Source organism: Orcinus orca, chromosome 2, assembly GCF_937001465.1.
Source record: "Orcinus orca chromosome 2, mOrcOrc1.1, whole genome shotgun sequence".
NCBI classification, from domain to species: domain Eukaryota; kingdom Metazoa; phylum Chordata; class Mammalia; order Artiodactyla; family Delphinidae; genus Orcinus; species Orcinus orca.
The window spans coordinates 128,303,611-128,328,500 of NC_064560.1; the positions used below are offsets into that span (position 1 = coordinate 128,303,611).

Consider the following 24,890-nt stretch of genomic DNA (forward strand, 5'->3'; position numbering starts at 1 on the left):
CCAAAAGCTTTCTCTGCATCTATTGAGATGACCATATGGTTTTTCTCCTTCAGTTTTTTAATATGGTGTATCACATTGATTGATTTGCCTATATTGAAGAATCCTTGCATTCCTGGAATAAACCCCACTTGATCATGGTGTATGATCCTTTTAATGTGCTGTTGGATTCAGTTTGCTAGTATTTTGTTGAGGATTTTTTCATCTATGTTCATCAATGATAATGGCCTGTATTGGCCTGTATATTGTTCTTTGTAACATCCTTGTCTGGTTTTGGTATCAGGGTGATGGTGGCCTCGTAAAATGAGTTTGGGAGTGTTACTCCCTCTCTATATTTCGGAAGAGTTTGAGAAGGATAGGTGTTAGCTCTTCTCTAAAAGTTTGATAGAATTCTGTGAAGACATCTGGTCCTGGGCTTTTGTTTGTTGGAAGATTTTTTTTTTTTTTTTTTTTTTTTTTGCGGTATGGAGGCCTTTCACTGTTGTGGCCTCTTCCATTGCGGAGCACAGGCTCCGGACGCACAGGATCAGTGGCCCCGGCTCACGAGCCCATCTGCTCCGTGGCATGTGGGATCTTTCCGGACTGGGGCACGAACCTGTGTCCCCTGCATCGGCAGGCGGACTCTCAACCACTGCGCCATCAGGGAAACCCTGTTGGAAGATTTTTAATCACAGTTTCAATTGCAGTGCTTGTGATTGGTCTGTTCATATTTTCTATTTCTTCCTGATTCAGTCTTGGCACGTTGTGCATTTCTAAGAATTTGTCTATTTCTTCCAGGTTGTCCATTTTATTGGCATAGAGTTGCTTGTAGTAATCTCTCATGATCTTTTGTATTTCTGCAGTGTCAGTTGTTACTTCTCCTTTATTCATTTCTAATTCTATTGATTTGAGTCTTCTCCCTTTTTTGCTTGATGAGTCTAGCTAATGGTTTATCAATTTTGTTTATCTTCTCAAAGAACCAGCTTTTAGTTTTATTGATATTTGCTATCATTTCCTTCATTTCTTTTTCATTTATTTCTGGTCTGATTTTTATGATTTCTTTCCTTCTGCTAACTTTGGGGTTTTTTTGTTCTTCTTTCTCTAATTGCTTTAGGTGCATGGTTACGTTGTTTATTTGAGATGTTTCCTGTTTCTTAAGTTAGGATTGTATTGCTATAAACTTCCCTCTTAGAACTGCTTTTGCTGCGTCCCATAGGTTTTGGGTTGTCGTGTCTCCCTTGTCATTTGTTTCTAGGTATTTTTTGATTTCCTCTTTGACTTCTTCAGTGATCACTTCATTATGAAGTACTGTATTGTTTAGCCTCCATATGTTTGTATTTTTTACAGATGTTTTCCTGTAATTGATACTTAGTCTCATAGCGTTGTGGTCGGAAAAGATACTTGATATGATTTCAATTTTCTTAAATTTTCCAACTCTTGATTTGTGACCCAAGATATGATCTATCCTGGATAATGTTCCATGAGCACTTGAGAAAAATGTGTATTCTATTGTTTTTGGATGGAATGTCCTATAAATATCAATTAAGTCCATCTTGTTTAATGTATCATTTAAAGCTTGTGTTTCCTTATTAATTTTCATTTTGGATGATCTGTCCATTGGTGAAAGTGGGATGTTAAAGTCCCCTACTATGAATGTGTTACTGTCAATTTCCCCCTTTATGGCTGTTACTTTTGCCTTATGTATTGAGGTGCCCCTATGTTAGGTGCATAAATATTTACAATTGTTATATCTTCTTCTTGGATCGATCCCTTGATCATTATGTAGTGTCCTTCTTTGTCTCTTCTAATAGTCTTTATTTTAAAGTCTATTTTGTCTGATATGAGAATTGCTACTCCAGCTTTCTTTGGTTTCCATTTGCATGGAATATCTTTTTCCATCACCTCACTTTCAGTCTGTATGTGTCTCTAGGTCTGAAGTGGGTCTCTTGTAGACAGCATATATATGGGTCTTGTTTTTGTATCCATTCAGCCAGCCTGTGTCTTTTGGTGGGAGTATTTAATCCTTTTACATTTAAGGTAATTATCGATATGTATGTTCCTATTCCCATTTTCTTAATTGTTTTGGGTTCGTTATTGTAGGTCTTTTCCTTCTCTTGTGTTTCTTGCCTAGAGAAGATCCTTTTGCATTTGTTGTAAATCTGGTTTGGTGGTGCTGAACTCTCTCAGCTTTTGCTTGGCTGTAAAGGTTTTAATTTCTCCATCAAATCTGAATGAGATCCTTGCTGGGTAGAGTAATCTTGGTTGTAGGTTTTTCTCCTTCATCACTTTAAATATGTCCTGCCAGTCCCTTCTGGCTTGCAGAGTTTCTGCTGAAAGATCAGTTCTTAACCTTATGGGGATTCCCTTGTGTGTTATTTGTTGTTTTTCCCTTGCTACTTTTAATATATTTTCTTTGTATTTAATTTTTGACAGTTTGATTAATATGTGTCTTGGCATGTTTCTCCTTGGATCTATCCTGTATGGGACTCTCTGTGCTTCCTGGACTGATTAACTATTTCCTTTCCTATATTAGGGAAAGTTTCAACTATAATCTCTTCAAATATTTTCTCAGTCCCTTTCTTTTACTCTTCTTCTTCTGGAACCCCTATCATTTGAATGTTGGTGCATTTAATGTTGTCCCAGAGGTCTCTGAGACTGTCCTAATTTCTTTTCATTCTTTTTTCTTTATTCTGCTCTGAAGTAGTTATTTTCACTATTTTATCTTCCAGGTCACTTACCCGTTCTTCTGCCTCAGTTATTCTGCTATTGATCCCTTCTAGAGTATTTTTAATTTCATTTATTGTATTGTTCATCGTTGCTTGTTTCATCTTTAGTTCTTCTAGGTCCTTGTTAAATGTTTCTTGCATTTTCTCTTTTCTATTTCCAAGATTTTGGATTATCTTTACGATCATTATGCTGAATTCTTTTTCAGGTAGACTGCCTATCTCCTCTTCATTTGTTAGGTCTGGTGGGTTTTTATCTTGCTCATTCATCTGCTGTGTGTTTTTCTGTCTTCTCATTTTTCTTATCTTACTGTGTTTGGGGTCTCCTTTTTGCAGGCTGCAGGTTCGTAGTTCCCGTTGTTTTTGGTGTCTGTCCCCAGTGGTTAAAGTTGGTTCAGTGGGTTGTGTAGACTTCCTGGTGGAGGAGACTGGTGCCTATGTTCTGGTGGGTGAGGCTGGATCTTGTCTTTGTGGTGGGCAGGTCCACATCTTGTGGTGTGTTTTTTGGTGTCTGTGGACTTATTATAATTTTAGGCAGCCTCTCTGCTAATGGGTGGCGTTGTGTTCCTGTCCTGCTAGTTGTTTGGCATAGCACTGTATCTTGCTGGTCATTGAGTGAAGCTGGGTGTTGGTGTTGTGATGGAGATCTCTGGGAGATTTTCGTCATTTGATATTACGTGGAGCTGGGAGGTCTGTTGTGGACCAGTGTCCTGAAGTTGGCTCTCCCACCTCAGAGACACAGCACTGATTCTTGGCTGCAGCACCAAGAGCCTTTCATCCACACAGCTCAGAATAAAAGGGAGAAAAAGTAGAAAGAAAGAAAGAAAGAAAGAAAGAAAGAAAGAAAGAAAGAAAGAAAGAGAGAGAGAGAGAAAGAAAGAAAGAAAAAGAAAATAAAGTAGAGTAAGGTAAAATAAATTTATTAAAATATAATTATTAAGAAAAAAAGATTTTTAAGTAAAAACAAAACAAACCCCCCCCCAAAAAACCAGGTGGATAAAGCCCTAGGACAAATGGTGAAAGCAAAGCTATACAGACAAAATCTCACACAGAAGCATACACATACACACTCACAAAAAGAGGAAAAGGGGAAAAAATAATAAATCTTGCTCTCATAGTCCACCTCCTCAATTTGGGATGATTCGTTGTCTATTCATGTATTCCACAGATGCAGGGTACATCAAGTTAATTGTGGAGATTTAATCCGCTGCTCCTGAGGCCTCTGGGAGAGCTTTCCCTTTCTCTTCTTTGTTCGCACAGCTCCCGGGGTTCAGCTTTGGATTTGGCCCCGCCTCTGCGTGTAGGTCGCTGGAGGGTGTCTGTTCTTCGCTCAGACAGGACGGGGTTAAAGGAGCCGCTGATTCAGGGGCTCTGGCTCATTCAGGCTGGGGGGGAAGGAGGGGTACAGAGTGCGGGGAGAGCCTGTGGCGGCAGAGGCCTGCGTGACGTTGCACCCGCCTGAGGCGTGCCGTGCGTTCTCCTGGGGAAGTTGTCCCTGGATCCTGGGACCCTGGCAGTGGCGGGCTGCACAGGCTCCCCAGAAGGGAGGTGTGGAGAGTGACCTGAGCTCGCACACAGGCTTCTTGGTGGCGGCAGCAGCAGCCTTAGCGTCTCATGCCCGTCTCTGGGGTCCGCGCTGTTAGCCACGGCCCACACCCATCTCTGGAGCTCCTTTAAGCAGCGCTCTGAATTCCCTCTCCTCACGCACCAGGAAACAAAGAGGCAAGAAAACGTCTCTTGTCTCTTCGGCAGCTCCAGACTTTTTCCTGGACTCCCTCCTGGCTAGCTGTGGTGCACTAGCCCCCTTCAGGCTGTGTTCACGCCGCCAGCCACAGTCCTCTCCCTGCGCTCCGACCAAAGCCCGAGCCTCAGCTCCCAGCCCACGCCCGTCCTGGTGGGTGAGCAGACAAACCTCTCGGGCTGGTGAGTGCTGGTCGGCACCGATCCTCTGTGCGGGAATTTCTCCACTTTGCTCTCTGCACCCCTGTTGCTGCGCTCTCCTCCATGGCTCCGAAGCTTCCCCACTCCACCACCCCCAGCTTCTGCCCGCTAAGGGGCTTCTAGTGTGTGGAAACCTTTCCTCCTTCACAGCTCTCTCCCACTGGTGCAGGTCCTGTCCCTATTCTTTTGTCTGTTTTTTCTTTTGCCCTACCCAGGTACGTAGGGAGTTTCTTGCCTTTTGGGAGATCTGAGGTCTTCTGCCAGCGTCCAGTAGGTGTTCTGTAGGAGTTGTTCCACGTGTAGATGTATTTCTGGTGTATCTGTGGGGAGGAAGGTGATCTCCATGTCTTACTCTTCTGCCATCTTCCCCCTGTCCTGAATTGTGGGTTTTTATAACATATGTAGCTGTAATGCATATAACAAATATGCCCAGAGAGGATAAGAATGGTGGGGTTGTAAGTAAGGGCCAGATTTTGACAGATTTTCTGTGCGCTGAAACAAGGTTTGAATTAGCATGAAGACCAGGGAGAGTCCCTGCAGGGTCTTGATCTTGGGTCAGGTTTGATTTGCCCTTAGAAGGATCACTCCGGGTCCAATCCAGATGTGACTCTCTCAAATATACCAGTACATGGCCCACTTTTCCATCAAAGAGCCTCAGAGAATAGAATGAGGATGTACAGCACAGGGAACTCTGCTCAATATTCTGTAATAACCTGCTAGTGCTGGAGAGTCTCCTGCAGAGGTGGAGGTGGCTGTGTCTCACCGTGAGGACAAGGACACTGGCAGCAGAAGTTCTGTGAAGCACTCCTTGGCATGAGCCCTCCCAGAGTCCACCATTAGCCCCACCAAAAAAAAAAAAGCTGGATCTTGTTTTTGTATCCATTCAGCCAGTCTGTGTCTTTTGGTTGGAGCATTTAATCCATTTACATTTAAGGTAATTATTGATACATATGTTCTTATTGCCATCTTGTTAATTGTTTTGGATTTGTTTTAGTAGGCCTTTTTTCTTCCCTTCCTCTTTTGTTCTCTTCTCTTGTGTTTTGATGACTATGTTTAGTGTTGTGTTTGGATTGCTTTTCCTTTTCTGTGTGTGTATCTATTGTAGATTTTTGGTTTGTCGTTCCAGTGAGGTTTTGATACAGCCAGCCATATATATATATATATGTATGTATATATATATATATATATATATATATATATTTATTTATTTATATACTGGTCTCTTAATTTCAAATGCATTTCCAATTTACTGCATTTGTACTCTCCTCTTCTCATGATTGTTGGTTTTGATATTGTGTTTGTGTGTGGATGATTTCCTACCTTTGCTGTATGTTTGCCTTTACTGGTGAGCTTTCCCATTTGTAATTTTCTTGTTTCTAGTTGTGGCCTTTTCTTTTCCAACTAGAGAAGTTCCTGTAGCATTTGTTGGAAAGCTGGTTTTGGTGGTGTTGAATTCTCTTAGCTTTTGCTTGTCTGTAAAGTTTTGATTTCTCCATCAAATCTGAATGAGAGCATTGTTGGCTAGAGTATTCTTGGTTGTAGGTTTTTCCCTTTCATCAGTTTAAATATGTCATGCTACTCCATTCTGGTCTGCAGAGTTTCTGCGGAAAAATCAAAAGATAACCTTATGGGGATTCCCTTGTATGTTTTTTGTTGCTTTTCCCTTGTTGCTTTTAATATTTTCTCTGTATTTAATTTTTGTTAATTTGATTAATATGTGTTTTTGTGTATTCCGCCTTAGGCTTATCTTGTATGGGACTGTCTGTGCTTCCTGAGCTTGAGTATTTCCTTTCCCATGTTAGGGAAGTTTTTGGCTATTATCTCTTTAAATATTTTCTTAGTTCCTTTCTCTTCTTCTGGGACCAGTATAATGTGAATGTTGGCTTCTTAGACTGTCTTCATCTCTTTTCATTCTTCTTTCTTTATTCTGTTCTGCAACAGTGATTTCCACCAGTCTGTCTTCCATTTCACTTATTCATTCTTCTGCCTTATTTATTCTGTTATTGATTCCTTCTAGTGTATTTTTTTATTTCAATTACTGTATTGTATTTTTCAATTACTGTATTGTATTTTTCAGTTACTGTATTGTATTGTATTATTCATCTCTGTTCTTTAAAGCTTCTAGACCTTTACTAAACATTACTTGTATCCTCTCTGTCTGTGCCTCCATTCGTTTTCCTAGATCTTGGATCATTTTTACTCTCATTACTCTGAAATGTTTTTAAGTTAGATAATCTAACTTCACTTCACTTGGTTGTTCTCCTTGGGTTTTATCTTGTTCCTTTGTCTGGATCATATTTCTCTGCCATCTCATTTTGTCTAACTTTCTGTGTTTGTGGTCTCTGTTCCTCAGGCTGCAGGATGGTAATTCCTTTTGGTTCTGGTGTCTGCCCGCTGGTGGGTGAGGTTGGTCTAGAAGATTGTGCAGGCTTTCTGGTAGGTGGGACTGTTGCCTGCCCACTGGAGTGTGGAGCTGGGTTTTGTTCCTCTGGTGGGCAGGGCCATGTCAAAGGATGTGTTTATAGGCAGATCTTGGCTCAGGATGACTTTAGGCAACCTGTCTGCTGATGGGTGGGACTGTGTTTCCACCCTTGGGTTGTTTGGACTGAGGTGTCCCAGGACTGGATTCTGCAGGCTGTTGTGTAGGGCCAGGTCTCTGTGCCAAAATGGCAACCTCTGGGAGATCTCACACCGATGAGTCCCTGGGGTATCTGCCACCAGTGTCCTTGCCCCACAGTGAGCCACAGCTGATTCCTGCCTCCCCAGGAGACCTTCCAGGACCCACAGGTAGGTCTGACCCATGCTCTTATGGAGTCACTGTTTTGTCCTGGGTCCTAGTGCATGTGCAACCTTGCATGTGTACTCCAAGAGTGAAGTCTCTGTTTCCCCTAGTCCTGTGGAATTCCTTCATTCAAGCCCCCTGTCCTTCAAAATCTATTGCTCTCGGGGCTCCTCCTCCTGATGGCAGACCCCCAGGCTGGGGATCCAGATGTGGGGCTCAGAAGTTTCACTCCTGTGGGAGAATCTCTGAAATATAATTATTTTCCAGTTTGTGGGTTGCCCACCTGGTGGGTATGGGATTTGATTATATTGTGTAAGTGCCCCTCCTGCCATCTCATTGCAGCTTCTTATTTGTCTTTCTGTGTTGAATTTTTTTTTTTTGGTAGGTTCGAGTCTTTTTTGTCAATCATTGTTCAGCAGTTAGTTGTGATTTTGGTGTTTTCTTTTGAGGAGGTAAGATCAAGTCCTTTTACTCCACCATCTTGTCTCTTTTCCTACACGAGTTTTTTTCAATAGTAAATACTACCATACTACACTATCCATGGTTGATTGTATAAGTGAATGCAAAACCACAAAACGGGAAGGCTGACTATAAGTTTTATTTGAATTTTCCACTGGGTGGAGGGTTGATCCCCTTAACCCCTATACTGTTCAAGGGTCAAGTGTCAATAATGAGTCTAAATATAAAGCATAATGGAAAAAAATGAGTTCAAAATGATTAATAATGTTACAAATAATTTGTAGTAAAATTTGTCGAGTATGTATGAATAAAAAGAAAATGACCATTTAACACTATATCTCAAATTAATTAATTTAAAGAAAAAAACTTTTAGAAGATAGGAGAATTTCTTTATAAACTTGACATTGGGAAAAAAATTAAGATATAAAAAGTACTAACCTTCAGTAATTACAAAGTAAAAATGGATAAATTGATCTATATAAAAAATTTGTTGGGTAAATATGAATAGAGGTGAAATTCTGTTTATCAAAGATACTATTAAGATAGTGAAAAGGAAAGCCACAGGGTGGGAGAAGATATTTGCAATAACTGAGAAAGGGTTTCTATCTAGGAGATATGTGTGTATATGTATAAATCATATCTATGTTATCTTATATGTCATTGGGAAGGCAATAATTTGAAAATATACATTAAATTGACAAATCCCTAAAAATATAAATTAATGAAATGTATCCAAGAAGTTTGAATTTTCCTATAAACAAATAAACTGATTCAGTTTTCAAAAACATTCCATCAAGGAGAGCCCCACGCTCACAAAGCTTCACTGAACATCTCTACAAAATAGTCAAAGAACATTATATAATGTCTACTGGAGAGTAGGCACTACTGATCTCTTTTATGGGACTAGCAAAACCTCGATGCCAAACCCAGTGAAGACAATATGGGAAAGGAATATTTCAGGCTAATATCACGAATATTGAGGTAAGTCAAATCATTCAATAAGGAAAAATATCATCTCAGGACTAATTTGGGTTTAGGAGTAGGTGGCATTGTATTCAAAACCCAATTGCTATAACACAATACATTGATTGATGAAATGATTATTCAATTAAAGCAAAACAGAATAAGCAATTTCTGAAGTTCACCCTCATCAATTAAAATTCTAGCAAACTAGAACTAAAAAAAGAATGTCTTTAATTTGATAAAATGTCTCCATAAAAATCCCCAAGCAGGGGCTTCCCTGATGGCGCAGTGGTTGGGAGTCCACATGCCGATGCAGGGGACACGAGTTCATGCCCTGGTCCGGGGCGATCCCATGTGCCACGGAACGGCTGGGCCCGTGAGCCATGGCCGCTGGACCTGCGCATCCGGAGCCTGTGCTCCACAACGGGAGAGGCCACAGCAGTGAGAAGCCCACGTACCGCACAAAAAAAAAAAAAAAAAAAAAAAAAAAATCCCCAAGCAATCATTATATGCTGAAACACACAGTGTTTTTGTTTGAGAGCAAAAAATACAAGGACACATGGATAGCCATAATCACCATTTGTCTTCAGTATTACACTAGAGATTTTACCCAGTGCAGTTAAGCAGGAAATAGAAGTGAAAGGCATAAGGTCAGGAAAAGAGGAAATAAAACTTTGAATATATGAGATATTATAGTGTACACAGAGAATGCTCAAGAACCTGCAGATCAGTTATTACAATTAATTAGACAGTTTGACAAATTTGTTGGGCACAAAATCAACTTAAACTTTAATCATATTTCGATATATACTGTAATGTTGTTGGAAAATGAAATTTGAAAAGATTAACGTTTAAACCATGAAAATTATCAAGTAACTAAATATAAATCTAAAAAAAGATGTGCAAGACCTCTTTGGTGAAAATTATAGAATTATATTAAGAAGACCTAAGCTTAGAGATATTCTATGTTCATGTTTGGAAGAGAAAATATTTTCAAAATGTCAGTTCTCCAAAAAGTGATCTATAGATTCATTGCACCCAAGAGGTATTTCATAGAACTTAATTGATTCTAAATAGATGTGGAAAAATCAATGGCCCACATTAGCCAGGACAGTCTTGAAGAATGAGAATAAGATGGGAGGTCTTGCTTTAGCAAATTAAGTCATAGTAATGACAATAGTGTGGAATTGATGAGGGCATAGAGACATAGACTAAGGGACAAGAAATAGAGATCCCACACAGATATGGACACTGATACAGACATATTGAACACTTGGTTTATGATGGAGGTTTTATGGCAGAGAGTGGGGGAAAGACTATTTTCTTTTTCTCTCATAAATAAGTGGTGCTAGGACAATAAATGTTTCTATGGTGTCTTATAAGAACACATATTTATACATGGAAAAAATCCCAGACCCTTATTTCACACCATGCCCAATAATCCATTTTAGGTGGATTATAGATCCAAGTGTGAATAAGTATTTGAAAATATAATGCAACAATATCCTCATGATAGGTAAATATTTTAAATACGTTACATAAAAGTATTAATCATCAATAAAAGTATTGATGACTTTGACATTAAAATAGAGAGAAACAAAAGCCAGAGGTTAGGGATTAGAGAGAACATTTGGGTGGAGAGGGGATATATGACAGTAGAGAGAGGTATATATGCTTTTATTTTCTGTTTTAATGAAAGAAAGTATGATAGTTGAACAAATAAGACTGTGATACATTTCACAATATCCATAGCTACTTACATCTACTTTGGACTGTTTTATTACATTTCCATAAGTTACAATTTTTTTCTTCTCTGGGATGTTGGGACATTAGATAGGGTGTTTCCCATGTCTTCCCTGGGCTCCAAACACCACCAACAATCCAAATATTCTGGGCAGGCAGTTGCCAGATGGTGCTGGATCACTTCCCCTTCCCTCTTTTGCTGCTTCTTTGGTCAGAAATCAACATAGTTGGTCTTGGCTTTCTAGGAGACCAGTGTACTCCTGAGGCATTCTGGACATCATCAGGCCTGTTTTAACATCACTCTTAGAAGGACATTTTGGAAGCTCCTTGGGGAACTTCTACTGATGAGCTTGTGTTGCCACGACCATTGTCTTTTCACCACATGCGTAAAGAAAGACAAATGAAATGGAAACACAACACTCCAAAATCTATGAGATGCAGGAAAAGCAGTCCTAAGAGGGAATTTAATGCAATACTGGCATTCCTCAAGAAACAAGAAACATCTCAAATAAGCAAAGTAACCTATCATCTAAAGGCATTCAAAAAAAAAAAAGTCCAAAGTCAGCAGAAGGAAGGAAATAATAAAGATCAGAGAGGAAATAAATAAAATGGAGACAACAAATAATGGGAAAAAAATCTATGAAACCAAGAGCTGATTTTTTTGAAAGAATAAACAAAATTAATAAACCTTTAGCCATGCTTACCAAGAAGAAAAGAGAGGCCCCAAGTAAACAAAATAAGAAATGAAAGAGGAGAAATAACAACTGACATCACAGAGATAAAAAAATCATAAGAGAATACCACAAACATATATGTGTCAACATATTGGTTAGCCTAGAAGAAATGGACAAATTTCTAGAAAGTCACAACCTGCCAAGACCGAGTCAAGAAGACACAGATAATTTGAACAGACTGATCACTAGTAGTGAAATTGAATGTCTAATTAACAAAACTCCCAGCAAACAAAAGTCCAGGGCCAGATGACTTCACAGGGGAATTCTACCAAACATATAAATAAGAGCTTATACCTATCCATCTCAAACTATACCAAATAATTAAAGAGGAAGATACACTCCCAAATTCATTGTATGACGGCACCATTACCCTGACACCAAAACCATACAAAGGCACTACAAAAAAAATTATAGGCCAACAATATCTTTGAAGAATATAGATGTAAAAATCCTCAACAAAATATTAGCAAACCAAATTCAGCAATATATAAGAAGCATCATACAATGTGATCAAGTTGGATTTATTCCAGGACACAAGGATCATTCAACATTCACAAACCAATCCATGTGATACATCACATTAAAAAAGAACAGATAAAAATCAAATGATCATTTCAATAGACGCAAAAAAAGCACTTGACAATATTCAACACCCACTCATGATAAAAGTCCTAGCAAAGTGGGTATACAGGGAACACATCTCAACATAATAAAGGCCATTTATGACAAACTCACAGTCAAGGATGCCCATATATGGGGATATATGTATACTTATAGCTGATTCACTTTATTGTACAGTAGAAACTAACACAACATTGTAAAGCAATTATACTCCAATAAAGTTATAAAAAAAATAAAATTGTATCAGAAAGAATAAAATTAAGGAATAAACTTAACCAAGGAGGTAAAAGACATATAGAAAACTATAAAACATTGATGGGGAAATTGGAGATGATACAAAGAAATGGAAAGGTATCTGGCACTCTTAGATTGGAAGAATTAATATTGTTAAAATGACCTTTCTACCCAAAGCAATCTACAGGCTAATGAAATCCCTATCAAAATACCCATGACATTTTTCAAATAACTAGAAAAAATCGTCCTAAAATTCATATGGAACCACAAGAGACCCCAAATTGCCAAAGCAATCTTGAGAAAAAAGAACAAAGCTGGAGTTATCACTCTCTCTGACTTCAGACCGTACTACAAAGCTACAGTAATCCAAACAGCATGGTACTGGCATACAAACAGGCACATAGAACAATGGAGTAGAATATACAGCCCATGCACCTACAGTCCATTTAACCTAGGAAATAAACTCATGCACCTATTGTCCATTAATCTACAACAAAAGAGACAAGAGTCTACAATGGAGAAAGACAATCTCTTCAACAAGTGGTGCTGGGAAAACTGGACAGCTACATTTAAAACAATTAGATTAGACACTTCCTCTCACCATAAACAAAAATAAACTCAAAATGGTTTAAAGGGAGCCCCTGGGAGCTGTGAGAACAAAGAAGAGAAAGGGAAATCTCTCCCAGCAGCCTCAGAAGCAGCGGATTAAAGCTCCACAATCAACTTGATATACCCTGCATCTGTGGAATACCTGAATAGTCAACGAATCATCCCAAATTAAGGAGCCCTGTGGATGAAAGGCTCTTGGTGCTGCAGCCAGGAGTCAGTGCTGTGCCTCTGAGGTGGGAGAGCCAACTTCAGGACACTGGTCCACAAGAGGCCTCCCAGCTGCACATAATATCAAACAGCAAAAATCTCCGAGAGATCTCCATCTCAACGCCAGCACCCAGCTTCACTCAACGACCAGCAAGCTACAGTGCTGGACATCCTATGCCAAATAACTAGCAAGACAGGAACACAACCCCACCCATTAGCAGAGAGGCTGCCCAAAATCATAAGTCTACAGACACCCCAAAACACACCACCAGACGTGGACCTGCCCACCAGAAAGACAAGATCCAGCCTCATCCACCAGAACACAGGCACTAGTACCCTCCACCAGGAAGCCGACACAACCCACTGAACCAACCTTAGCCACTGGGGACAGACACAAAAAACAACAGGAACTACGAACCTTCAGCCTGCAAAAAAGGAGACCACAAACACAGTAAGATAAGCAAAATGAAAAGACAGAAAAACACACAGCAGATGAAGGAGCAAGATAAAAACCCACCAGACCTAACAAATGAAGAGGAAATAGGCAGTCTACCGGAAAAAGAATTCAGAATAATGATAGTAAGGTTGATCCGAAATCTTGGAGATAGAATGGACAATAGAATGGACAAAATGCAAGAATCAGTTAACAAGGACCTAGAAGAACTAAAGATGAAACAGGCAACGATGAACAACACAATAAATGAAATTAAAAGTACTCTAGATGGGATCAATAGCAGAATAACTGAGGCAGAAGAACGGATAAGTGACCTGGAAGATAAAATAGTGGAAATAACTACTGCAGAGCAGAATAAAGAAAAAAGAATGAAAAGAACTGAGGACAGTCTCAGAGACCTCTGGGACAACATTAAACGCACCAACATTCGAATTATAGGGGTTCCAGAAGAAGAAGAGAAAAAGAAAGGGACTGAGAAAATATTTGAAGAGATTATAGTTGAAAACTTCCCTAATATGGGAAAGGAAATAGTTAATCAAGTCCAGGAAGCACAGAGAGTCCCATACAGGATAAATCCAAGGAGAAATACGCCAAGACACATATTAATCAAACTGTCAAAAATTAAATACAAAGAAAACATATTAAAAGCAGCAAGGGAAAAACAACAAATAGCACACAAGAGAATCCCCATAAGGTTAACAGCTGATCTTTCAGCAGAAACTCTGCAAGCCAGAAGGGAGTGGCAGGACATATTGAAAGTGTTGAAGGAGAAAAACCTGCAACCAAGATTACTCTACCCAGCAAGGATCTCATTCAGATTTGATGGAGAAATTAAAACCTTTACAGACAAGCAAAAGCTGAGAGAGTTCAGCACCACCAAACCAGCTCTACAACAACTGCTAAAGGAACTTCTCTAGGCAAGAAACACAAAAGAAGGAAAAGACCTACAATAACAAACCCCAAACAATTAAGAAAATGGGAATGGGAACACACATATCGATAATTACCTTAAATGTAAATGGACTAAATGCTCCCACCAAAAGACACAGATTGGCTGAATGGATACAAAAACAAGACCCATATATTTGCTGTCTACAAGAGACCCACTTCAGACCTAGAGACACATACAGACTGAAAGTAGGGGGATGGAAAAAGGTATTTCATGCAAATGGAAACCAAAAGAAAGCTGGAGTAGCAATTCTCATATAAGTTTTATATATATATATATATATATGTAGTTTGCTTGAGTGCAGTGTTTTTTGTTTTCTGTACTGAATTCATTAGCATGGGTCGGTATAAAATTTAGCATAGGTCAATATGTAATTTGTAAACTAATAAGGTCTTAAAAGTGAGGAATTAAGTCTTTTAAATTTAATTATTTATTGCAAAGAGCAGAATAGCATACATAAACAGGTGCCTAAGGAAAACTTGTATTCTAATATGGAACTCTCATGAACACCTTTTTTTTTTCTTCTAACGGTATGATAGTAGGCCATTTGATTATTTTTATGGCTTTAACTTTACAACAATGAAATATTCGTAAATTTTAAAAAGTATTTTTCTTTATTTGATGTGGGTGGGATACTGGAGAAATGAAAGGTCAAATATCTATTGAGGAATCCATACTTGTCTATATATTGTGTACTTTTATTTCAAGAACTGATTTAAAATTCCTAAAAGGATGCTATAATAAGTTATTATGCCATTTTACAGACTGAATTAAGTGAATTTCAGGGAGGTATGAAACTTGCCTAAGGCTATCCAGCTACCAAGCGGTAGAAGTGAGAATTAAATCCAGGTATACCTATAAAAAAAAAAAAAAAAAGAAGAAGGCGAGGGCAGCACCAGGGTATGGGGTTGTTAGTTTTATAGGGGTGAGTAATTTCATACGCTGATGAGTGGGAGGAGTATTCCAGCTATTTTGGGGAAGGGGTGGGGATTTCTAGGAATTGAGCCACCGCCCACTTTTTGACCTTTATGGTCATCCTTGGAACTGTCGTGGCACCTGTGGGTGTGTCGCTTAGCTTGCTGATGTGTTACAATGAGTGTATACTGAGGCTCAAGGTCTAGTGGAAGTAGACTCGTCCGCCATCTTGGACCTATTTTGTTCTAATCAGTTTATGTTGTGTCCTCGGGCTATGTAATTCTTTTAAAGGTTGTGCCCTGCCCCCTTTCCTCCTGTTTCATATTGAATATATAATATTTACCAGAGTATGTTTTAATAATTAATACATGATATATTGTATAATTAATTTATATATCATATATATAATGATATCTATAGGTATTTGTTCTAATAAGTCATTAAAAATAAATGAATATTCAAAAAAAAAAAAATGGTTTAAAGACCTAAATGTAAGACCTGAAACCATAAAACTCCTAGAAGAGAACATAGCCAGAACACTGCCTATTGTAACAATATTTTTTTGGATTTATCTCCTAAGGCAAAAGAATTAGAAGCAAAAATAAACAAATGGTACCTAATTAAATGTAAAAGCTTTTGCATAGCAAAGGAAACAAAAGAAACCAAAGAAAAGGCAACCTACAGGATAGAAGAAAATATTTGCAAATGATATGACTGACATGGGGTTAATATCTAAAATATATAAACAGCTCATACAACTCAATATCAAAAAACAAACAACCCAATTAATAAATGGGCAGAAGAACTGAATAGACATTTTTTTCCAAAGAAGACATACAAATGGCTAACTGGCACATGAAAAGATGCTCAACATACAAATCAAAACAACAATGAGATATAACCTCATACCTGTCGGAATGGCTATCAACAAAAAGAACACAAATAACAAATGTTGGAGAGGATGTGGAGAAAAGGGGACCCTCCTACACTGCTGGTGGGAATGTAAGCTGGTGCAGCCACTATGGAAAACAGTATGGAGTTTCCTCAAAAATCTAAAAATAGAACTTCCATATGATCCAGTGATTCCATTCCTGGGTATATATCCAGAAAAATAAACAAAAACACTAATTGAAAAAATACATGCACCCCAGTGTTCATAATAGCACTATTTACAATAGCCAAGATACAGAAGCAACCCAAGTGCCAATTAAACAAATGGATAAAGAAGATATGGTATACATATACAGTGGAATATTACTTGGCCATTAAAAACAATGAAATTCTGCCATTTGCAGCAGTGTGGATGGACCTAGAGAATATTATGATTAGTGAAATAAGTTAGAAGACAAATACTATATGATATTTATATGTGGAATCTAAAAAATAGTACAAATGTATGTATATGGAAAGTGGAAACACACTCACAGATATAGGAAACAAACTAGTGGTTACCAAAGGAGAGAGGGAAGCTGGGAGTGCCATTTAGGGGTATGTGATTCAGAGGTACAAACTATTGTGTATAAAATAGATAAGCAACAAGGATATACTGTACAGCACAGGGAATTATAGCCATTATCTTGTAATAACTTTTAATGGAGTATAATTTGTAAAATACTGAATCACTATGCTGTATACCTAAAACAAATATAATAATATAAATCAACTATACTTCAATAAAAAGACATAAAAAATCTAAAAGCAAAAACAAATAAATGAAAATTTATCTAATTAAATCTGATTTTTCTATAAAAAAATAAGCAGAAGAAAATTTTGGGGCCCATGATCCTTTTAAACAGCAAACAGTAGTAAGTACCGTGGTAGAGAAGATCTGGCAGCTTAGCAAAACCAATTTTCTTTTCTTCCAGGGGGCATAGGTGAACTCCACTGTCCAGTCTACCTTGAGGGTAGGTGTGACTCTGTCACTGTCGCAGGAAATGAGATGTGAATGAAATGCTGTGAGCCTCTTCCAGAGCTGGGCTGTAAACTCCCATGCCTGACCAACTAGTTTCTTCCCTTTCCACGATTTGACACAGATGAATACAGGGAACTTGGAAGCATCTTTAGGGAACTGAGACTGTGTCTCATAATCTTGGGCTGACCATGTAATTTATTACCCAACTGGGACACTTGAGAGTGGAAGGGGGCACAGCTCAGCAGGAATACTCACTTTGGACTGTGCCTGAGCAAGAAATAGACCGTGCCTGAGCAAGAAATATACTTCTATTGTGCTAGCCACGAAATGCTAAAGTTTATCTGTTAGAATTGTCAGAGTTATCTTAACTAACAAGTGCCAACTTACTTAAGCCAGCGTTTTTCTAACATGGAATGTTTTTAAAAATAAAATTGTTTTACTAATGGTAAATTTTAAATAGTGAATAAATTAAAAACAGAAAGAAGAAAAATGTCAGCCTTAATCTCACCATCCAACTGACCACTGTTAATGGATGTATTTCCATCCAGATTTTTTACATGTGTATTTTTTATAGATGTGATTACAATACTTTCAGTTTTGAATCCTATAGTTCATTCAACAAATATTTTCCTCATTTTATTAAAAAATCTATTAGTGAAGATCATTTTAGAATCTCTTCACATTTAATAAACAGGCATTTAAGTTATCTAAATCATACATAAATGTTGTAGAAAAATTAGATAAGTGGATGTGCAGGAAGAAAGAAAGGCCTAAAAGGAAAATGTATGTATAAACAAAAATTGACTGCAGTATATGCTGCTCTTAACCTGCCTTTGACTTAAATCTAATGAACATTCTTTCATGTGGCAATTGTAATTCTATATCATGACTTTAAAGTTGCCATAGTGTTCAAAGCTATGAAACTTCTAAAAAGCAAAACCCCAGTTGGTGTTGGATTAATTAGTTTTTCTAAGATTTGACTTGTGTAACTTTTTTAGGCATTACCTTCTCCACTTTTCTCGGTGTGGTTGATGGTTACGTCAGGCACCTTTTTTCCTTTTTTTTAAAAGATGTTTGTGTACAAGCTGTGATAGTGCATTTTCTCAATGTCCGTTCTGCATCTCATTATTATCATTTTTGTCGATCCTTCTCAATTATATAAGCAAAAATTATTAATATTTTCATTTGCATTGATTAATTAGTGACCTTTCACTTTTCCCCAAGTGTTTATTCAGTTTTTTAAATTATGATTTGCCTATTAATGTTCTTAGCCTAGTTGACTTTCTTTCGTTTTCTCAGCTTAGTTTTTGTTCTTTTGTTTTCTTAGCCTAGTTTCCTAGAGCTGTGGATAATGTAGATGGTAATGGCTACGTAATGCGAATGTGCTATACTTTACCATCTCCCTATTTTGGACATTAATACTGATTCTAATTTGAGACCTATGATGAAATAATGGTGTGATGAACATTGATACGAATAACCCCCCTAAACACACACACACACGCACTCTTTAGATCTTATGTAGGTTAAAGTCCTAGAAATAAAAACCACTAGATCAAAGAGAGAAATAATGTAAATATATTTAGATATCATTTTAAGGAAACACATACCATTAAGGGCAGTCCCGGGTTCATGATGCTACAGTCATCATAAGGTAATAGTTTTTCTTCCTAATGTATCTCGTACTATGTCAAGTGCTTCTGTCAGGTGTAAGGGGGAAGAGTGACCCATCAGGGATTGTCCCTCAAGGCCACACACCCTTGCCTGCGGTGGTGGATCTGCCGCTGGCTCTGGCTTACACCCTGGGGTTCCATGGAGCTCTTCATGGCTGACTTTCTGGGCTCTCTACATTCCTTTTGCATGACGGCTTCTCCTAAGAGTGTCGTCATTTACTGCCGTGACCTGAAGTTGTCCCTTGTCTCACGCACATCTTACTGTTCGCTTGCTCACCTCCATGCATGTATTCAGCTCTTTTGTCACCTGTGCTCTGCCGGCTCCAGGGAAGACTTGGCAGATGGATGTAGGGACTGTCTTGTGTAAAAAATAAGTTTTTATTTGCTTTTCACCTTAGTTTTCAACGTGCTGAGTTTTGCTTTTCATATTCATGCGATTTGTTTTTCTTTTTAGTGAAATTCCTTCTATTTACGATGTTGATCTCACTTTATTCAGTGTTTGTCCAGTTATCGTGAATTTGTTGTGTTCTGTTACATCCAATGCACTGGTGGTGCTGTTTGAAGGATACAGGACATCTGGGTCACAGTGAACTGTGTTACCCTTTAAGTGTGGCATTTTGTGGATTTGTGGACTGAGGTTCATGTCTCCACGTGTGATATAACTAAAGATCAGGCTGTTCTGGCTGCCTCTCTCCTTTTTCCCTCCCTCCCCTCCGGACATGGACTCCACAGAGCACAGATTGGAAACCCCAGGACCTGTGGGTCACCAAGCCTCTTCCAATTTCACATTGCCCTTGTGGAATCAAGCAAGATCATGCGTGTGAAACTCTAATGTGCAATCCAGCTAAAATACAGAGAATTTAATTATTTTCAAGACAAGATTTCTTCCAGATTCCAAATACAGGTCCATCTGTGTCAAACTGAACTTCCTAGTGGAAGGAGAGGAACCAGCAGAATTTAGAGGAAATTTCTCATCACTGCAAGTTTCCCAACTGGCGGAGGCAGAGCCTGTTATGTGCTGGTACAGTGAGAGGTCAACATTTGATCTACTGATGGAGGGCAAAGTGGTACTTTCCCACCCAGCAGCCCTGGGTCCCTCTGGCTCACAAGGCTGTCATAATCTGGTTGTCAGCAGGGAGAGTCAGGAGTCCAAGGCCAGGCCAGGCTGAAAAGGGCTTAGGCTGCTGAGTGACTACACAGGCCTTGGAGGTGGCTGAGCCCCTGGGGGATGCTGGGTTGGATCCAGGGCCTGAGCTGGCCCCACCCAGGTGGGAGATGGGTACTGGCTCCTCTGCTAAGCATCAGGTACTGGCTGGCAAGTCAGGTTTGGAGGCGACAGTCAAAGCAGGAGAATTCACATGGGGCCCTGGGAGCTCTGTTAGGGAGATGAGAGGGAGGCTGGCTCAAAACAGCATGAGCTGGAAGGGAAAGGAGCTGGTGGCCAGGGCACTCAGATAGAAAACAGGGGCTGGTGTGGGACAGTAGACAGGGAGCAAGGTTGACTGAGTCCCGTGTTGGGCCCAGGGCAGAGTGGGGAGATGGGACCCCAGTGAGGCTGAGGGCCATCATGGGAACATCTCAGCCTCCTAAGCTCTAGACGGTCCTGGTTATGGGAGAAGCCTGCCCTCACTGGAGAGAGAGGCCCTGGAAACGGGAAACTGAGTGTCCATGGCATGACCCCCGGACCTCCTAGGTCCCTGGAGTTATTCTCCTTCCTCTGACCTGTTCTTTGCTCTGCCAAACTGAAGAGGGGTTGGAGACAGTGGTTGGCTTAGAGAAGGTCAAAAATTTCTAAGGCCCAGAGAGGACCATTTTGAGGGAGAGAAGATTGTCGTTTTTAATGGATTTCACTTTAGACTCAGACCTGGCAGAAGGCTAAGCACCAAAGAGGCATGACTGAGAAATCAATGAGACTCTATACAGACCGCATGGGATTTAGGGAGGAGTGAGGGCTGGGGAGAGAGGGGGAAGCAATACCCAGAACTGACAGCAGAGGGCATCCTGGAGCAGTGTGGTTGCATATTGAGGCGGTTCAATGAATAAATAGGAATTCAGGTGTAATCACGCTAGAGATCCATTTATTGTGGCCCCGTGATCCCACTGCGAACCCCTATGGGATTCTTGCCGCTGCCCCAGAATGATGGTCAGCAGAGAAAAAGGTCAGTCTCAAGCTGCTGTTCGAGGCGCTTCATTGTTCTCTTTAACCAGGGCAGGAAGTGTGAGACCTTGGTGAAGACTCCTGGAGATGTCCCGGTTGATTTTCCATAGGAGAAAATACCCTGGACCACGTTTTTGCACAGGAGGGGCCCGCCGGAGTCACCCTGTGGGTAGAGAAAGGAAGGGCTGAGTGGGCCTCCTTCCGGTCCTATCTTCCCTGCCACCCCAGGCTGGGTGGTCTCTGTCAGGGGCCGTGAGGAAGATCTGGGCCAGAGGAGGCCTGGTCACCTCCCTCGCTGCTGGGGTCCAGCCTGGCTATGACTGTTCTTTGCAGCTCGACTCAGGTCTACCTTTCTGTCAGTCCTCATGGAAACTCTGGTGATAACGCAGCTACGGGATGACTGATCCTTCCTCACCCCCAACCCTGATCCACTCAGGGGAGAGAATTAAATTCTGGATTAGTGGACCTGCCTGCCCAAGCTCTCAGGCTGAGGATGAGGTTATGGCCCGTCCCCTACCCAGACCTCCCCAAGATCCTCTCCCCGGGGCCTGTGTGCTTAGATGCGAGGAACCTGACCTTGAAGGCAGTCTTCACCTTCCTCGGGTCCCCCACGCAAATCTGGGTGGCCTGGCTGTAATAGCCTGGGAAGAGGGATTTGCACACTGGATCCTCCTGCACCGTCAGCTCTGCCTCCTGCAGGGTGGTGGTTTGAGTGCCCACGGCCACCTGCCCCCAGCCGGCCACACTGCACGCCTTTCCTGGCTTCACCCGGACCATGCGCCTGGGCAGGCTGAGGGGTCTCACAGCTGCAGTCCCCTTGGCCTTTCTCTCCAGCTGAGGGGAAGAGACAAGAGTCCAGCTCAGCCAATGGCCTCTGGGCTTGGGTGCCAGGATGAGGCTGCACTGACCACCCCCCTCACCTGAGCCACTGGGACTGGTCAGGCAGCCAGATGGGAGGGAGGAAAGGGACAGGTGGTAGTGGAGGGGAAACGATCTGTCCCCAGGAGGGCCGGAGGAGTGGGGAGGTTTCCTTGCCTGCAGTAACATGATGTCATTGGAGTAGCTCTTAGGATCATAGTCTGGGTGGGGGACGGCTCGTCTCACTGGGATCATCTGCTGGGTCCTCTCCTGTTTCTTGATGTTGTGGGCCCCCAGGGTGACGTTGATTAAACTGCACAGAGAGCAGAGCAGGAGTGTGGGGACTCTGCCCTGTGCTTCTCAATGACACGAGGGCAGGGATCCTGGGAGCTTTCTCAGGCAATACGGCGAAATTACTCTGAGTTTGGATTGTGACTCTCTGTGCACCCTTTCATCCTCCACTGATGCTTCATCTGACCCGTGTGGGCCCTCGCTTCTCAACCTTGCCTCTTGCTGTCACCTCTGACCCTCTGACCTCAAAACTTACCTGCCCCATTTCTCAGCTTTTCGTCACCCTATTGCTGGCTCTTAAGATGGCTTGTTTGATGAGGTCTTGTGGTCCTGAGTTACCACGATCTCAGGGTGAGGGAGGGGCTCCCCTGGGCCCAGCCCCTGGGGAGGGGCTGGGGTCCCTGTCGGGGTCTCAGGAGGGGTAGGCTGGCTGCTGCCCCTCACCTTCCTCTGCAGTGAGCAGCCGTCAGAACAAAGTCCTTTTGCACGAGGACACCGCCGCACCTCTTCCAACTCTCCTTATCCAGAAACTGAACAAACACCATGTAGGGACGGGAGTGGGGCTTGGCCTCGTGGCCCCCGATGATCTCCTCTGAAAGAAAAGGCTGGAAGATGGGGTGATGGGAGAGGTGTGGTCAGGATGGAGGCTCAGGGAGGTGACGGTCAGGTGGGTTGACAGCACCTTGCAGACACCGGGGGAGAGTCCCCCAGGTTCTCACTGCAGCAGGATAACCTTTTCTGAACCTCAAGCCTCACAATCTCCCTCTGAGAAAGGGGTCAGTGCTTGTTCTTCAGGTCCTGCGTCAGGCACATGTGCGGAGGAGGGCGGGTCTGCCTTCCCGATGGTGGAGGCCCAGAGAATCGTGGACGGGACTCCCCGATGAGCCCTCACTCCCGCCGAGTCTCCGGGACCCCTCTAATCCTCTGCTAACATCTTGACTTGTGCCATTTTTAATAATTACCTATGAGCTTATGGAATTGGATTTTCTAAAATCCTCATGTCCTTGGTCCTAACACAACCTAGGAGCTCAGTAAATGATTTTTTGGCTGCAAGAGTGAATAGCCTCCAATTAGCTTTAGGCTGAGGTTTGGTGGGGATAGTGCTGGTGGCATTCAAGGCCATAGGGGTGGGGGGAGGGCACTGCCAAAGACAGTGGGGCAGCTGAGGGCCTGGGAGGTGGGGGAGATGGGGCAGAAAATGAGCTGTTTGGGTCCTGGGGCAGAGTCAAGTTGCCCAGAGAGCTCTGGGTGCTGTCATCTAGCCACTTCTGATCAATCACCCCCTGGGTTCCTCTCCTGGGCAGGAGTGAGGGGTGGAGGGTACTGAGAAATTTCATTGGTTCTTAAGCTGGGTCCACTGACAATTCCTATACTATAGTGGATTCACTTGAGCTGCCTATTCCTGGGGTGAAGTGAGGGATTTTAATTACCTGTGTTTTGCAGCTTCACATCCTCTGCCAAATACACAACCCACTTTCCCTGTTGGTGAGAGAGAAGCTAAGACCCACCCTTCCTTTCTGCCATCCGTCCTCACTGAGTGTCTATGCAGCATCGAAATTGTTAGTCTGGGTTCGGGATGGGAGCTGGGGTTGAGAAAGTCGAGCTGGGCAGAAGAGTCAGGACTACAGTATGTTTAGTGAGATGGGCTCTGGCCTCAAGAATGGGGATTGTCACTCACCAGTCCCAGCCCGGTGGGCAGAAGAAAGGCCATCAGGAGCAGGAGAGGCTGCATCTTCCCCGAAGTTCTGCGCAGGTTGGAGCTGCTGGTGTTTCTTCCTTCCAGACACGAAACACAGGGGAAGGAAGGAGGGCAGGCTCAGTTCACACACAGACCTCCCAGACTTGTGTTCCCCCGCCGAGCCAGGTGTCAGCATGCCACGTGGTCGTCCACGTTCTCTGCCGTGGGTTAAGTGAGAACGACACTGTCACCACACTTGTACTCCCACCGCTGAGTCACAAAGCCAGAAGAAAGAACAAGAAAGTGAAGGCTATGGTTCAGCCAGCACGGGGGCCGGGTCCCAGAAACCCCTCAGTGACTGAATCAAGAATATCTTCATTTTTCGACTCTTGGTTCTTTTTCAATTCTGGTGAAATCCTGAATAATTACACAATAGGCTAGGTCCTATTGTGTAATACGAGAGACACAGCTCCTGCCCCTGAGAGGCTGGCTGTCAGCTGGAGTAGACCTAGAATCTGTGGGTAGAGGATAAGATGGCAAGGACTATGGTGAGGGGGGTCTGCTTGGTGCCATTGTGAGGTAGAGGCTGGACTTGCTTTAGGAGCAGGTAGACCTGGACCACCCAAGTACCCCATGCAACAACCCCATTTCTTATGTTGCCACCATCCCAGTCTCATATTTTTGAAGTGTTTAGAATTGCTTCTTTAAATGTAAACGTTCTGCAACAAAGAGAGCTTTTCCATTTTTTTTGGTGGTTTTTTGTTTTTGTGTGTGTTTTTTAAAAAATTAATTAATTAATTAATTAATTTTGGCTGTGTTGGGTCTTCATTGCTGCACCCGGGCTTTCTCTAGTTGTGGTGAGCAGGGGCTACTCTTCGTTGCAGTGTGCGGGCTTCTCATTGCAGTGGCTTCTCTTGTTGCAGAGCACGGGCTGTAGGCATGTGGGCTTCAGTAGTTGTGGCATGTGGGCTCAGTAGTTGTGGCTCATGGGCTCTAGAGTGCAGGCTCGG

At 41.7% G+C, this 24,890-nt stretch overlaps 1 protein-coding gene across 1 annotated transcript; it reads right to left on the reverse strand.

The window, feature by feature from the left end:
- Nucleotides 1-20,956: 20,956 nt before the first annotated feature.
- Nucleotides 20,957-24,047, reverse strand: LOC101287438 (granzyme H). Its single transcript, XM_004283109.4, has 5 exons — nucleotides 23,881-24,047; nucleotides 22,647-22,807; nucleotides 22,089-22,224; nucleotides 21,630-21,887; nucleotides 20,957-21,216 (listed from the first exon to the last, which is right to left on the reverse strand). The coding sequence occupies exons 1-5, from the start codon at nucleotides 23,932-23,934 to the stop codon at nucleotides 21,040-21,042; spliced, it is 786 nt and encodes a 261-aa protein (XP_004283157.2). The 5' UTR covers nucleotides 23,935-24,047; the 3' UTR covers nucleotides 20,957-21,039.
- Nucleotides 24,048-24,890: the final 843 nt, after the last annotated feature.